This window comes from Centrocercus urophasianus, unplaced genomic scaffold (genome assembly GCF_019232065.1).
Source record: "Centrocercus urophasianus isolate 14NV4802_14NV808 unplaced genomic scaffold, USGS_Curo_1.0 seq_16, whole genome shotgun sequence".
Taxonomy (NCBI): Eukaryota; Metazoa; Chordata; class Aves; order Galliformes; family Phasianidae; genus Centrocercus; species Centrocercus urophasianus.
Genome location: NW_024884711.1, coordinates 15586328 through 15600767, shown reverse-complemented (window position 1 = coordinate 15600767; position 14440 = coordinate 15586328). Strand labels below are relative to the sequence as shown.

At 39.4% G+C, this 14440-nt stretch overlaps 1 protein-coding gene across 3 annotated transcripts in view; it reads right to left on the bottom strand.

Moving 5' to 3' along the window:
- JAZF1 (JAZF zinc finger 1) overlaps positions 1–14440 on the bottom strand; it is a 171365-nt gene that overhangs the window by 25801 nt on the left and 131124 nt on the right. For all 3 annotated transcript variants that reach the window (XM_042817548.1, XM_042817549.1, XM_042817550.1), the window contains exon 3: positions 3009–3205. In XM_042817548.1, coding sequence (XP_042673482.1) covers positions 3009–3205 — 197 coding nt within the window. The remainder of the gene's footprint in view (positions 1–3008; positions 3206–14440) is intronic.

Genomic DNA, 14440 nt, shown 5'->3' with positions numbered 1-14440 from the left:
ACACACACACACACACACACACACACACACACACACACACACACACAGAGTTTGCAGATAAATGTGTCTACCTCATAACCTGAAAAGAGCCTCCAAGAACATACTTCTTCACTACATATTTCTGCTAACATGCCATTTGTGAATCATGCCACTTGTACACAAGAAGGTGGTGTACACACACATGCAACGTTTGCAGCACGTATATTGTCAACTTGGAAGCTGCTCAGCTCTGTCTGAGAATTTGGCCTGTAGTCCTTTGGCATACATTTTTACTGCAAAGCTTAACAAACATTCCCTGCAGCCAAACCACCTCAACTATTTCTTATCAAATTTCATAAGCTAATGATGGGTTCAAAGCTGGTCAATATGTGGATGGGAGATCATTACGTGAAATAACACTTTGCTGAAAAATGACAACAGTAGCTGAACAGCATCAGGCAATGGTGGGACATACACTGAGATAACTGAGGTTCAGACTATTTTATGCAAGACACCATCACCACATCTAGCGAAGCCAAGACAAGTAACAAACCTAAATGGAGGACACTAATTGGAAAATGGGACCCAGAAGGTTCCTATATTGTACCACAAGAAAGAATGGCAAAAAACCATATATAGGATAGCTATTCTCTGCTAAGGGACATGCAGATATTTGCATGCCATCTCATCGGCTTTTAGGGAATGCTTTCTTTCTTCCATGTTTTTTGATGAAGTACAGGTGTAAAGGATGATGAGGACAATGATTATTTTGCGTTCTAGCAGTTAACACCTACCCAGATGATGTTTTCCTAGGCTCCCTATGCAGGCACTGCATAGGGATGAAGAAAACAAACTCAGCCACAATGGGACTCTGAGCACGTGTTCTACATACCACAGAGTCTCAGCATAGTTAGCGCTGGAAGGAACCTCTGGAGGTCACCTGGTCTAATTCCTCTGATCAAGCAGGGAACATCTAGAGTGTATATACATATATACACACATATATACACACGTGTACATTTGCATGTATGTTAGCACAATAACAGAACAAAATCCCATGCCAAGAAAATGCTAGGAGAAATTCTATCGTTATCAGAAAAATTGCACTGCTTATTTTAGGTCCAGACAAATTTGTAAGGTGACAAAAATGGAAATTCTGAGGTGGGAAGTTTCTGCTGAAATATAATTCAGTTAATAATTGCTTTTTTGTTTGTTTGTTTTTAAAGAAACCAAACATCTTCAAGAAAGAATATCTGTTTTATATGTTGTTTTTGCTACCGGGCTATTCCAAATTCTAACCTTGGAATATGGCTCCAAGGGGAAAATTATAACACAGAATGCAGAAAGTGGAAGCTGCTGTTATTTATAGCCTGGCAAGTAGGACTCAGTTAACATTCTGAATAACTTTAAAAGATTGAAAGTTTATATAAATATCAAAAATAGAATTATTTTAGTATAAACTTTCTTTAGTGTTTAATGGAGTGTATTTCAAACAACAGACAGTTAACTAGTGGTCCTGACATTCGAAGTTGTGCTAACTGACCACATCATGAATTAGCCTACTCAGTAGAAGCTGAAAAAAAACCAAAAGGAAGGAGAAATTCCTTGACATCTGTATTAAAGGATGTGAATCAGTTCATTCCAAAGAGGAGACAATTAAGAAAAATTTACTTGTTAAATTCTTTGTATTACATTCAGGCTTCATTGTTTAGCTATATCCAACACACTTCCCTTTTTCATATTCAGGGACACTATTTATTTCTGAACTTAGAGAGTGGCACATGGAACATTACACCTTTTTCATTTAATTGTTAATACCAAAATGTTAAATAGCTTATGCAAAATACATGGCAAGGCAATTTATCAAAGCAGGGATACTAATGCTATTTCTTACTGAGAGGAATATATTGATTCTATTTATTACAAAACCGCACAGATTGTAGCAGACCAACAAAAAAACACTTTCTCTGTGGTACACCTGAAATTATCTCAAACACTTTCAAGATAAGACCATTGCCATGACAACAAACAGAAGGCTGAACACTTGGTTTAGCAAAGGAAGCCCTGTGTAGCCAGGAGGGCACTGCTTTGTCCACAACTCCCATCTTGCTGCATAAGTTTTGACTGCAAAGTTGTATATGGCAAACTTATTTACTGCAAACTCATCTGCTGTAGACTTATCAGTAGACTTGCAATGGCAAATCCCTGTAAGGATGCCTGAGAGAAGCCCTGGGAGTCTTAGAGACTTCAATACTTTGGCTGACACAACGCTGGACAAGTGATCTCTCTCTGTTTGCCTCCCTTTCTCTCCCCCTGCCAACACCTCCCTCCTTTTCTTTTTTTTTTTTCATAATGTTAAGTAACACAAAGCCAATTTCAATTTCTTATGAAGTCACAGTGTAGCTGCACAGCTTAGACAGATAACTGTAAGAGTGCCAATACTTTTAAGATAATTGTAGTACAGAGATTTTCATTAAAATTGATGACTGTGCTTTGACCTTGAATATTTCTTAACATTAATCTAATGGGAAAATTTACAAATCTGTTCACCCCTCTCCCCCTTCATAGGTGGGACATGACATATAAGCGTCTACATTTTTAGAATTGAAAAAATGAAATTTAACTTGCAATGTATCACTACTGTCTGAAACAAGATCTCTAGCTAATATAAAACAGAATGACTTGGTCGAGAGATCTGGCTCAACACAGCAAGCAACTTTCAGTTTCTTCAAGTGGTGAAAAAAATCTTCCCAGGACTTTTATACCTGGGAAAATCAGGATGACTTGGTTATTGACAAATGTGCTGACTTTTCAGTCTGTTCTGCTGGCTGATTTCAATCAAAACTGTAAAAGATACTAATGCATAATTCATGGGAACTGCTAGACTGAGTAGACAGAGACATTAATGCCTCCAACAGAGATAAGATAAAAGTGTTCAGCGCCTACCTGTTCTCTAAATAAATATTCTCAAAAGCCACACAGAAAAAACGCAAGCTGATTTGGGAATAAGCAAAATGGTATACGCTTACCTGTTGGAGTACTACTACGAAATGAAGAGGAAGGAGTGATTGGAGGGGTGACAGGAGGAGTAAGGCTTCCACTGCTGTGGCGAGGTGGAGTGGATACATTCCCACGGGACACCGTGCTTGACAAAGTCAAAGAGAGTTTCGGCTGAATCTTTTTCTTCAAAGACTCCTGCTCACGTCGAGCTGCATCAGTCATAAACCTGTAACAAGCACAATTGAGAGCATGAGAGACTTCAAATGCTGTCATCAAGACAGCTTTTAGGTAATGCTCTCAGTGACCAACTGGAGCTTCAGAATCAGCCATGACAAGTTCCTCCACAACATACAGACTTCAAGAACACAAACTCCTCCATCAACTTTCAAGGAGCCACCGTGAAGGATTCGCATAAAGACAGCCCAAAGAAAATTATCTTCTTTCTGCATATATTTTCTGTCCTATGTTTTTATGCCAAGACACAAGCCATGCCTGTCAATAAACAATACAATAGCATGTGATACAGAATGTTTAAGTTACATAGAACCATAAAGGTTGGAAAAGACCTCCGAGATCATCCAGTCCAACTACCAACCCATATCCACCATACTCACTACTACACATCCTTCAATGCCACATCCACATGCTCAAAGGTTTCTCTGACTTCACAGAAAGCCAGCTTTTAGCCAAGATCCCAGCTTTAAATGATGAGCTTACAACCTTGACAAGTTATGAAGGATGTAATCAGATAAGTGAGAGCTTCTGTGCAGACTATATGCTCAGTTGCCCTGGAGCCAGCTGTCACCTAGAAACTCATATTTGCAAATCCAGTAAGGAAACAGAACAACAAAAACTACCAGCAAATACAAAAATTATTTGTATGGGACTAAGGGCAACCTGGCTTTCTTTCAATAGTTACAGTCTCCTCGGTGAAGCCTAAGAATGATGTAGACTTATGGGTGGAACTGGCACCAGAGAACAACTCTGGAAGAAATGCTGAGGATGCTGAGTTGTTGCAGGTGGCAGGGACAGGTGCTGGGAACCTCTGTGAGAAGAGGTAGCCTACCAACTCTATCAAGTTCTTGGTACACAATAAATCTATTTCCCACCAAATGGCCCACTGAGTGACGTGAAAGCAGCCCCTGATCAACGTCCCAAAACCAGCACAGAGCTGGGAAGTAGATGTACAGTTAGCAGCAGACCTGAGAAAAGGGATCACACCAGTCAGGATATGAAGAAGCAGGCTACAGGCTGGCTGGACCAAGTGATTCTGCAGATTGCAGTATTGTAATGATTTCACATAAAGCGAAAAAAAACAGGAACGCACAGGTGAGAAGCAGTGCCACCGTTTTGACCATCGGGTCACCTTGGGTCTCACAGCAAAACGTAATACAAACCACACAATCTGCAACATGGTGCTACGAGACAGCCTGATTTCTTCTGCAGACTCAACCAACAGTTTCAATTAATGTGAATCACTGTATTCATGGAAAGCCAACATTTTGTGACTGCTCACAACACCCGCTGGTTATGAGCGAACACCAGAGATCTTTAAGAAAAACAGCTCTTGTGGAATGGTGAGAGATTCATAAGGAACAGGAGGGGAATTTAAAAAAAAAGAAAAAAAGGGGGGGCTTTTAGACATATTTGTCAAATATGAAAGACAAAATTGGTCCGTATCTCCATGTTTGGATATCTAAGCTTGTTTGAAAAAGCAACCGAGGTATTGCAATGCAGCAGCATAAAAATTCAAGTATCCTTAGAATAATAAAGATGTATCCTGTCCAACCATACCATGAAGGCATTAATAAGTGGATCTTTGCCATGATATGTACCATCAACACGCAATCTGCAGACATTAATAAATAGGTATATGGCATGACAGCTTATCTTCTTTGTAACAGAGACAATGCATCATGTCAAACATAGATATGGCATTTTTATTAAGTAAATATTTAAAAAGAAGATATCCACAGTAACAGTTCACTTTCAAATTTCTTTTCTCTCAACAGGGTAGAGATATTATTAGCAAAATAGTCCCCAAACAGAATTCTAAATTTCATTAAAGAAAAAAAAAAAAAGCAGTAATAAAATGGCCTGGTGAACATGTTCCTGCTCACCAGGAAACATCTAATTCACTACGTTTGGAATCTGCAGTATGATGTGTGCTTGCTTCTGGATGGGAAGCGTTATTCCTTACGAAAATGTTATGGCAACATTATAAATCCTTGAGAATTTGGATGATAACCTCAAGCATGAGATGTTAAAATGCACCAGGCATGAATGCTGTTATTTAATGAACTCAGCCACGAATAACAATGTTAAAATAATATTCAGGTATAATTAGTCTGGTTGAGGTCCACAAAAATCAGGAAAATGTGAAACTTCTCCCTGTCCTGTTAACTCACTCCCATTTGGGCTAAGCATGTTGGGTATGTTCCAAAACGTCATTTGTTGTCTCCACTGTCAACTTGAGAGAGATGGAAGGCAGAATCTGTCGAGAGGTTCAGTTCCTGATATGTGAAGTATGAAATTAACCTTTTCAGATCCAAATAATCTCTTATATGTTTGCGGAAGCATTGGCAGTACTAAGCTTTTAAAAAGAAATCTTGTTTAAATAGATTAAATGAAACATTTTTCAGTATTCTAATTGAAACATTATGTTATATTTGTGCTTAACAATGGCCATGCCCTTCAAAGCCTATAATATAAGCATTTTAATGATGGGTGTAGAACAATATTTCTGACTAAAGCTCTAATTTTCACATTGAATGTACATTATGGCTGCAACATCAAGTGCACAGAAATGAAACAATTATGGTTGAATATTGATCTTACATGACTGCATACAATTTCTCTGCTTCATTTAATTGCACAAGATGTATGGGAATCAGACAATGAACTGTAACTAAAACAGGTTGTCTTAAGACTACTAAGGTTATATCTCACCTTCCTTAATAGTCTCTCCCATTATCTTCTGATCCGTCCCGTCTCCTTGCTGAGTCAGTCTCCTGTTGCTTTCAAGTCTTAGTGTCAAACCCAGAACCTTGCTATTCAGTTTCAACACTAAACAGATTTTACAGCCATGGTTCCCTATTGCACAGGATTCTGTTTGCACCTCATAGCCCTCTCTCTCTCCAAGCCCAGTACACCATGTAGGCACAGTGGAACAAGAAGAATAACTGTTCAATTCCCAGTCATTCCCCAGTCATATTTTGACAAGCATGGGCTTTGTGTGCCTCTTTATAGGTGCCTCACTGTATCAGGGAGGAGCCCATTCCTTAGAAAAAAAATCTCTTTTACTCATACTTTTTCTCCCTTCTCCCTTTCACCTTCCTAATAATTCAAATCCCTGCTCCAAAGCACACAGGGGCTATGATTGCTGAACCAATTGCTTGCAGCAAACTTCAATAAACACAAGTAAAATAGAGTATTTCCCCTCGCTCTCATTCCCTAGAATAGTTTGAGTATTTTTATTGAAACTTTCCCAACAAATTCAGCCTGAAGGAAACACCCAGCATGGAAAGTTTCAGCCCAAACAGCTGAATGTTGGCAACAATATAAGCAACTGAACAGTCTTATAATGGAAAGCGTTGCCCAACCTTCCATATAGGTGGCAACATAATACATCAGCATTAGCTGCTGTTAACAGCATGAAAGTCACAAAAAAGCAGAGACAACATTCAAATTTCGAAAGTCTTAAAATCAAAGCTCTGCAACATTAGTAAGTTCTCCTCCTCCCAAGCTCTGTATCCCAAAAAACAACTTCGAAATGAAAAGTGAACAGAAGAAGAATGCACTCACAGAAATTTCCATGAACTAAATATACTAGCACGTACTGTTTCGAGATTATGCCCCATCATGACTCACATCATGATGTCAGAGTTAGTTTATCATAAACCTTTTCAGATGCTCAATTCTGAGACAATTTAAGCATTCTGTACTCATATTCACATACTGAGGGCAATGGCATCATAAAAACAGACTGTCCTACAGAACGTACCTTCATACTAATGGTGTGGTGATTGAGGCAAAAGACATTTCTTTCCTCTTCTTCACAACAACAACAGTGATACCTGTCAGTAATACACATTTCCTACTCTCAACCTCACCAGTGACTTATTGTCCAGCCCATAACATGAAAAAGCAGCGGAACAGAACTAGTTCTGACCCTTTTTCTCATTATCACACAATTAATTATGGAAAAATGCTTACATTGACATCAAGCTTATTGTGTTTGCTGAATTTCACCAACCTGCTCTGGGAATAGGCTGTCATTTTTCCCAAAGCACAAGAACATGAGGCTAAGCTTCTATCACTCAGATTTCCTCAGGCTGCTCCTTAACCTGACAGCTGATCAACTTTAAGACTGAATGGGAAAAAAGGAAAAAAGAAGAAAAAGGTCTCATCTGCTTTACAACGGATTTGCATCACGTTTTGTGTATTATATTCGTTTCAAGAGGGGTCAATATTGACTCAACCGATGGCCACTGACCAGATTAACTACATACTGAAAGCCACACATTAATTCTCTTGCTATGCTTTACATCTATAAGGGCACAGTGCTTTTCCCCTTAATCTTATTTCCACTTTTGTTTCAAGATTTTTGTGCAGTTTTTGGTCTTCATGTTTCTAAGAGAAAGGAGGAGGTGAGGATGTTAAGTTTAGGCTGGAAGTAACTCTAGTTGTACAGTATTTTAAAACTTCAGGAGACCTCTACTATGAAGAGGTGTTAGGAGGATCCATCTCTCGAGGCAGGACACGCAAAGACAAAGCAGTAAGGTTTGGTATTGCTAATACTGGGAAGAGGAGACAATTGCTAAGTTGAACTATTACTGGGTTAAGCAGAACTCTGATGAAATCCAAACCGCAGGAGCTCAGCAGTAAGCTGTCTTGTCTCTTGGCAAGGATGAAAGCCTTTTCTCTGTTGAACTTCATGAAACTGAGACAAAGCAAAGACAATCCATGTCCCAGTAATGCCTTGTACACTATGCAATAACGAGGAAACAAACATATGAGCAAGTCTCATACCACCTAATAATTCAAATTATTTGATGAGCCCCCCTGCGAGCACTTTCACATGCCATCCTTTGTAGTCTGGAGGAAACAGAAGCATTCTGCAAAAAACACTAAAAAATCTGCTGCTTCACAGAAGCTATCAATCACCTTTTTCTTTAGAAATCTTCCAATACAGTTTTAGCAAAACCCTAAGACGAAATACCAGTGCGACAAAGCCCAATTAAGACATGTGCTTAATCACCCATTCCTTCACGAGTATCTACATCCTGCTAAAACACACCATTTATGTGAAGTTTCTTTTTGACTGTCTTTTTCCAATTTCACAAAAAGCATCCAAAAATGGGGAAGAAAGACCATGAAATAATCCCTTTCAGTGATTCCCCCAGACCTGTATTTCACTTACCCTAAGCAGACCAAACATGTAACTAAAGGGCATTTCTAAGTTTCAGGACAAGAAACCTTTGCAGCCCAAGATACGTTACAGAAATGCCAGGCATCCATGCTCTTCAGCAAGGCAACATTCATGAGATCAGGTCTTACAAAAGAATTCAGCATTCATTCTCAGTACTTATTCACATTGAAAGCTTTTTATGTCGTAAGTAAGGAATAGTTCTGACAAACCAATGACTATCTTAGGACAGAATCAGATTTCATTTCATTACTGGTATTTATATAATAATTTACTGATGGTACAATTATTTCGTTTTTCATTATTCAACATGCTGATTCAAGATGTTAAAATTATTATCACCATGAGATATACTGTAATAACAGTTTTCTGAATACATGCATATTCAGCAGATGTATCAGAGATTATTATTATCACTTAACCCTTAGAAAAAGGCTAAAAGCAGAGTTTGCGCTGCACTTCTGCTGCAGCAGTGATAAAAGCACAACATGCAGCCATATTCATACCGCCATCAGTAGAGTCAAGGGTGCAACCTTAGGAAATCTGCCCAACGTGAGCAAGATTTCAGTGCATTTCCTTTCTTTGTCTGCTCATCACATGTTCTTATAAGGCACAATAAAATATCCACCAACTACATGTTCTGTGGATCTAGCATGGAAAATCGATTTATTAGATTGAGAAATTTCACATTTAGATACGTGTAAGTGGAGCTAATGGTAACATGCCAAACAATCCATTCTCACTCCAAATGAATAACAGTGATGCAGCAATTATCTAGTCATCCTAAGCCATGTACTTGCCCCAGTAAAACTCGTGTTTATTTGCTGTTGATCAATACAAGTGGAGTTAAAAGTACTGGGGAGGACTTTAGTGTTCCTCGATTTTGTGAGTAAACAAAACCTTCCGTGTGAGCTACATTTCATATTTCAGTTAATGTAGATCTGGACCTAAGCCCTACCTTCCCATTTTTCTACACTGATATTGTGTGTTTTGCAAAGATTTATTTTTTGTTCTGCTTTTCTCCCCTCTATTCTGTTAATTGGACACTTAACACTAATTCCACCTTGTCATCTTTTCACAGAGCACCAAAGTAATCTTTAATTAAAGAAAAACAGAACCCAAAGCCAGAGTTGTACATTTCCCCACCATAAAAAGAGTTGTTTACTTGAAAACAAATGTTCCAACCCTTCCAAAAAGAAATTTTATTTTTAAAGCAAAGTGTTTTTTTGTCTCTTTCCCTCCTTTAGTTTGTGTGGGTCATGTAACAAATGCAAAATTCAGGACTATGCTTGATTTAAATATATACATACATTTAACATTGTCAGAAAAAATGTACACTGCATAGACAACATTAGAACAGCAATGCACTAAGGAAAGATGCAATCTTATTTCAGATATTTCATAATAAAAATCTGTCACTTATGCCCTAGACTTGATGGGACTTGAGGAAGAGCCCACAAATGCTTTCTGCTGTTGTTAAAATAAAAAATAATACAAACGATATGCTTAAAAGGAGCAAAATCAGAAATCATCTTGAGAGCAACAGTAATTTCTAAAACATTAGAAACATATTTGTTTCTTTCTTCTCTTCCTCCCACTCTTTTCCCAGTTTTTCTACTCTACTTTGAATTGAAGCAGTTACAGAAAGGAGCTATAATCTGTCTGCAACTTCCAAATTCTGCAATTTCCATGGAGAGAGGCTGAAGGCACTGCTTGTTTGTCACCTCTGTTACAAATAAATAAGAGCTTACAGAGCTGCAACAACCCTCTCAACCATATCCTATCACAGCATTAACTATGCTGTGCTTTACCTCTACGTCAAGTTGTTCTCTATCAAACTAGTTCTGAAGTTTTGCCATTGGCAGAAAAGAAGCACTCGGATGGTGTGAAACATCTTGCAGGCTCTCTCTCTCATTGGGGCTAGATTTTCAGAATGCTGCAGCAATCCTTTGCCTCTGATGTAACTCTGCAGTCATCATTTCAGAAATCATCCTCCCTGCATTTACTAACTGGCTTATTAGGGTGCTCATCAACCTCGGCTTTACTTACGGTCATTAATGAACAACAAGTCACTGCCTGCTTCTAGCCAACATATTGTATGTATTACTGCTTAATTAATTGTTAGATATAACTCCATAAATCCTTACAGTTTGGTTCATATCCTAGTTAATATAGAAAAAAGTAACGTCACTGCCATAAAATGTTAGATGGCTCAAAATGAGAATTTCAGTAGACATCAATAATGTGAAATACAAAGTGTGACTAATAAGAGTTCTTCCAGTACGATACATGCATACATTGAAATAAGTTTTTTAAAGCACCACTTCAAAAAGGCACACTGTCACTTTTAAAACTTGCATCTCACAAAGAAAAAGAACAAACTTATTTTCTGAGCAAGAATAACTATAGTGACTACAGATGATCTCACGAAAGAATGCTGATAGCGTCTTCGTAGGAATACTCTCATCATATCAGTTATTCAATTTAAATGATTTAAATATCGCTATTTGTCTTTTCTTTTTTTTTTATTTTCTTTTCTTGTCTTTTCTTTTTATTTTATTTTTTATTCTGTGCTTTAACATGAACAAAGTGCAAAATTCTTGAAGGCAGAGTGAAGATTAAACATTTGTTTAAGAGGGAGGAGAATGCAGGGGAGTTAAATAGTTTTGTTTTTTTCATTTGTAGAAATGTGAAGCTTCAATGGATTCCCAGTCTGTGTGAAGAAGATGAAACTACACTGCCCATGGAATAAGAAATAGGGGCACTGCATCTCCTAAGTTTGACTCGTATCTCAAAATAGTTCTGGTGTAGGACTTAAGTAGTGTACCAGCCGTGCTCTGGCTCACTGCACAGGCTCAAGTACTGTCAAATTGCCTAGTTCCAGTAGGACATTTTACTTTCAGATGTGCTTAACCTAAAATACTGTATTTTTTCCATTACCGGTCCACCCTCTTTCCTTCTTGAAGAATTTATTATAACTATTTAAGTAAATCAGCTTCTCGCAGTCAATCTACAGATCTGTGTATTTGTGACATCCACTTTTACTGCTGGACTTGGTTTGGCTTTATTGATGCCTCAGGGACTTCAAGGAGCAGGGAGCCGAAATGTCAAATATTTCACTCTTGTAATGTTCCATTTAAGTCATGGTATTCCTGTGTCATTTCACACCAAGTTCCTCTGTGAATTCAAGTCAACACCCAAAGACAGATTCATCAAGGAAGAATTTAAAAATAGATCCTATCACAAAACATTCCTTATTAGCTACGAGGATGTCAAATATCAAGTACATAAATCAGTCAGACTTCAATGTTTTACACAGTATTAATTGGACACAATAACCAACACATTGTTCAGTCTTCCACAAATGTGTCACATACTGCCAGCAGCGGCTCCACCAGCAGCACCACTACAGTATGAAATCCAGGATACCCATTCAGAGAAACACAACAAAAATAAACTCTGGCAATAATAACCTGCATAACAAACACACTCTTAAAACCTATAAAAGTTGGTTGCCTTTTCAATACAGAGACCCCAAAGACTCTTATGATGCAGTCACTGTTTAAACAAACACTACACCTACCTGGGAAAACACTCGATGCAAAATACAACCCTTCCATTGACAAGGAGCATTCTGTTCAAAAGATGCTGCCCCGAGCTTAAAATCTAAGCTAAGATTTAGATGGAAAACATTTTTTAAAAAATGAGTTATAAATCTGAATTCAGAGGCCTGGGTGGGGTGAAGCTTATAATGGAAAATTGCAGCAATCTTAACATTAGGAATGTGAAATGTCTGGTCTTAATAAACCAAATTTTCAGATTCTTGAGTTGTTTGGAAGGATGATAGCAACGTGCTAACAGCCCACCCTTGCTGAAATGGCAAACCGAACATTCCCGGCGCTTCGAACTCCACAGTAATTAGTCACACATCTGTAAAAGAGCTGATGGGAAAGACAGCTCCTAAAAGGCAAGAAACTTCAGGTGAAGGCAGGTGAGGGAAAGCAGAGAAAGAAGATAACCATAACTCACATTTTTACTCTTCTATGCAGAAGGAACATGCTTGTTTTTGTACTTACATGCTACTTCTAAAATTCACCTTTCTATACTTGAGGCTGTTTTGCATGGGAGGAATCAATGACTAAGTTAACAGTTCATTATGGAATCACTGCATCAGGGGAAAAAAAACTGTACCTAAGAATCAAGGACAGCTCCCGAGGTCCCATTATTCAGCTGTAAGGTACAAAAAGAAGGAGATTTGCATTCTGAAACTGTGTCCCACTCGTTTATCCCAGGAGTCTCAGGGAGTGCTATCACACCAGGTCCAGGCCTGTCTGGGAGAGCAGTGAACCCCCGGGTCTCGCTGGGTCTGACAGACACTGCTCCCCTTTCCGGCAGCCACTCTCCCACCTCAGCTCGGAGTGAAGCCCCGTGAGGGTGCGGAAGAAGGGCCGGCCATCTGAGCGGCAGACAGCAGGGAAGTTCCTCCCGTGCCGTTTGATCTGCTTCGCTTCGCCGGCATTATTGCATAGAGCCGGGTTTTCATTAGGCCAGGAAAAACAGTGCAGCCTGCTACCATGGATTATAAACGCGCCCTAACACAATGATTGAAGAGAAAATAGATGGTGTAATACAGAAAGGCCTGACGCTTGTAAGTGGAAAAAAGTATAAATGACTATTTTAATTAATTTCCTAATGTAAAACACAGCTGTAGTCATGTTGGCACATATCACCTGCCTGTTTTAAGTTTGTTAAATGAAATCATGCTCTTTAATTGGGTCTTAACGCACAAAAGAATGTTTTATTTACTTTTATTACAATATCAGCATTTTAACTTTGTTTGCTTGTGCAAAAGCTTTATAAATTACTTGAATCACTTAAATCCGAATACTATAATCTGCAGTTACAATGTACCAGTTTGAGTTTCAACAATTAAATGCCTTTTTTGTGGACTCCCGCTGCTATGTGAACTAGCTGTAGGCTATTAAAATAATGAGTCCGGACTGAGTCATCTGATCTCAGGCTTGGTGCAAAGCCTGAGGAAAAGGCCCGAGCCCACAATTCCCGGTCTGTTTACCAGACCGAGCCCGGCGCCCCCGCGCCGCTCCCTTCCCCCTCGCGGCCCATGGGCGGGCGCACAGAGCCCTCTGCCGGCCGCAGCCGCCTAAGGCGCCGCCCAGCGCTGCCCACCTGCTGACGGCCGGCCCGGCCGCGCCGCCCGCGCCGACACCGCGCCGGTGCGACTGCCTGCAGACACACAAGGCGAGCTCACGGTGATCGATGGCCTACAGCAGCCTCAGCTCCAACCCCCACCGGTTACCAGGGACCGCTGCTGGAATTTTTCTGTATTAGTATTAATTGGCTCACCCGCCGAGTACTTCATCCATTTCCTTCATCCTTCTGTGGTTTTTGATGCTGTAAGATCATGTGAGGCAAAAATACCTAAACGGAGAGCTTTCTTTAACTAATCTCCGTAGGTTTTATTTACTACTACCACCTCCACTTACTCCTCTTCTGGAAAAGAAGAGCTTTACGTATACAGTCGTCATTTCTTTACACTCCAGTTTTACTTACACACACCACCAGCCCACACCTGCACTCCTGCCTGGCTCTCCCAGAATGCTGCTACAGTGACGCCTTGTGCATCATCCCCATACGCCTTCTGACACAGGGGTCCTTCGGATCCCTAAACTAAACATATGTATGTTCACTACACGTAGATGTATATTCTTTTCTCATTTTAATAGCTGAGGGAAAACCTATGCTGTGTCAAAGTAATTAAAAAAGAAAGTTTAAAAACCTATGGCCCAGATTATACAGCTCGCGGAGAGCACCTACTCAGACAGCACATACCTAATGAGATCCAGCACAACTCGTACCATTCTCAGTCTCCTGGTGTTTCTCTACGTTAGGTCCTGATTAAAGAACCAATTTGGAGAGGAGAACCCTAGCAGCTACATAAATGCTACACAGCTACATAAGTGCTACACAGCTACATAAGTGCTACACAGCCACATAAATGCTACACAGCTACAT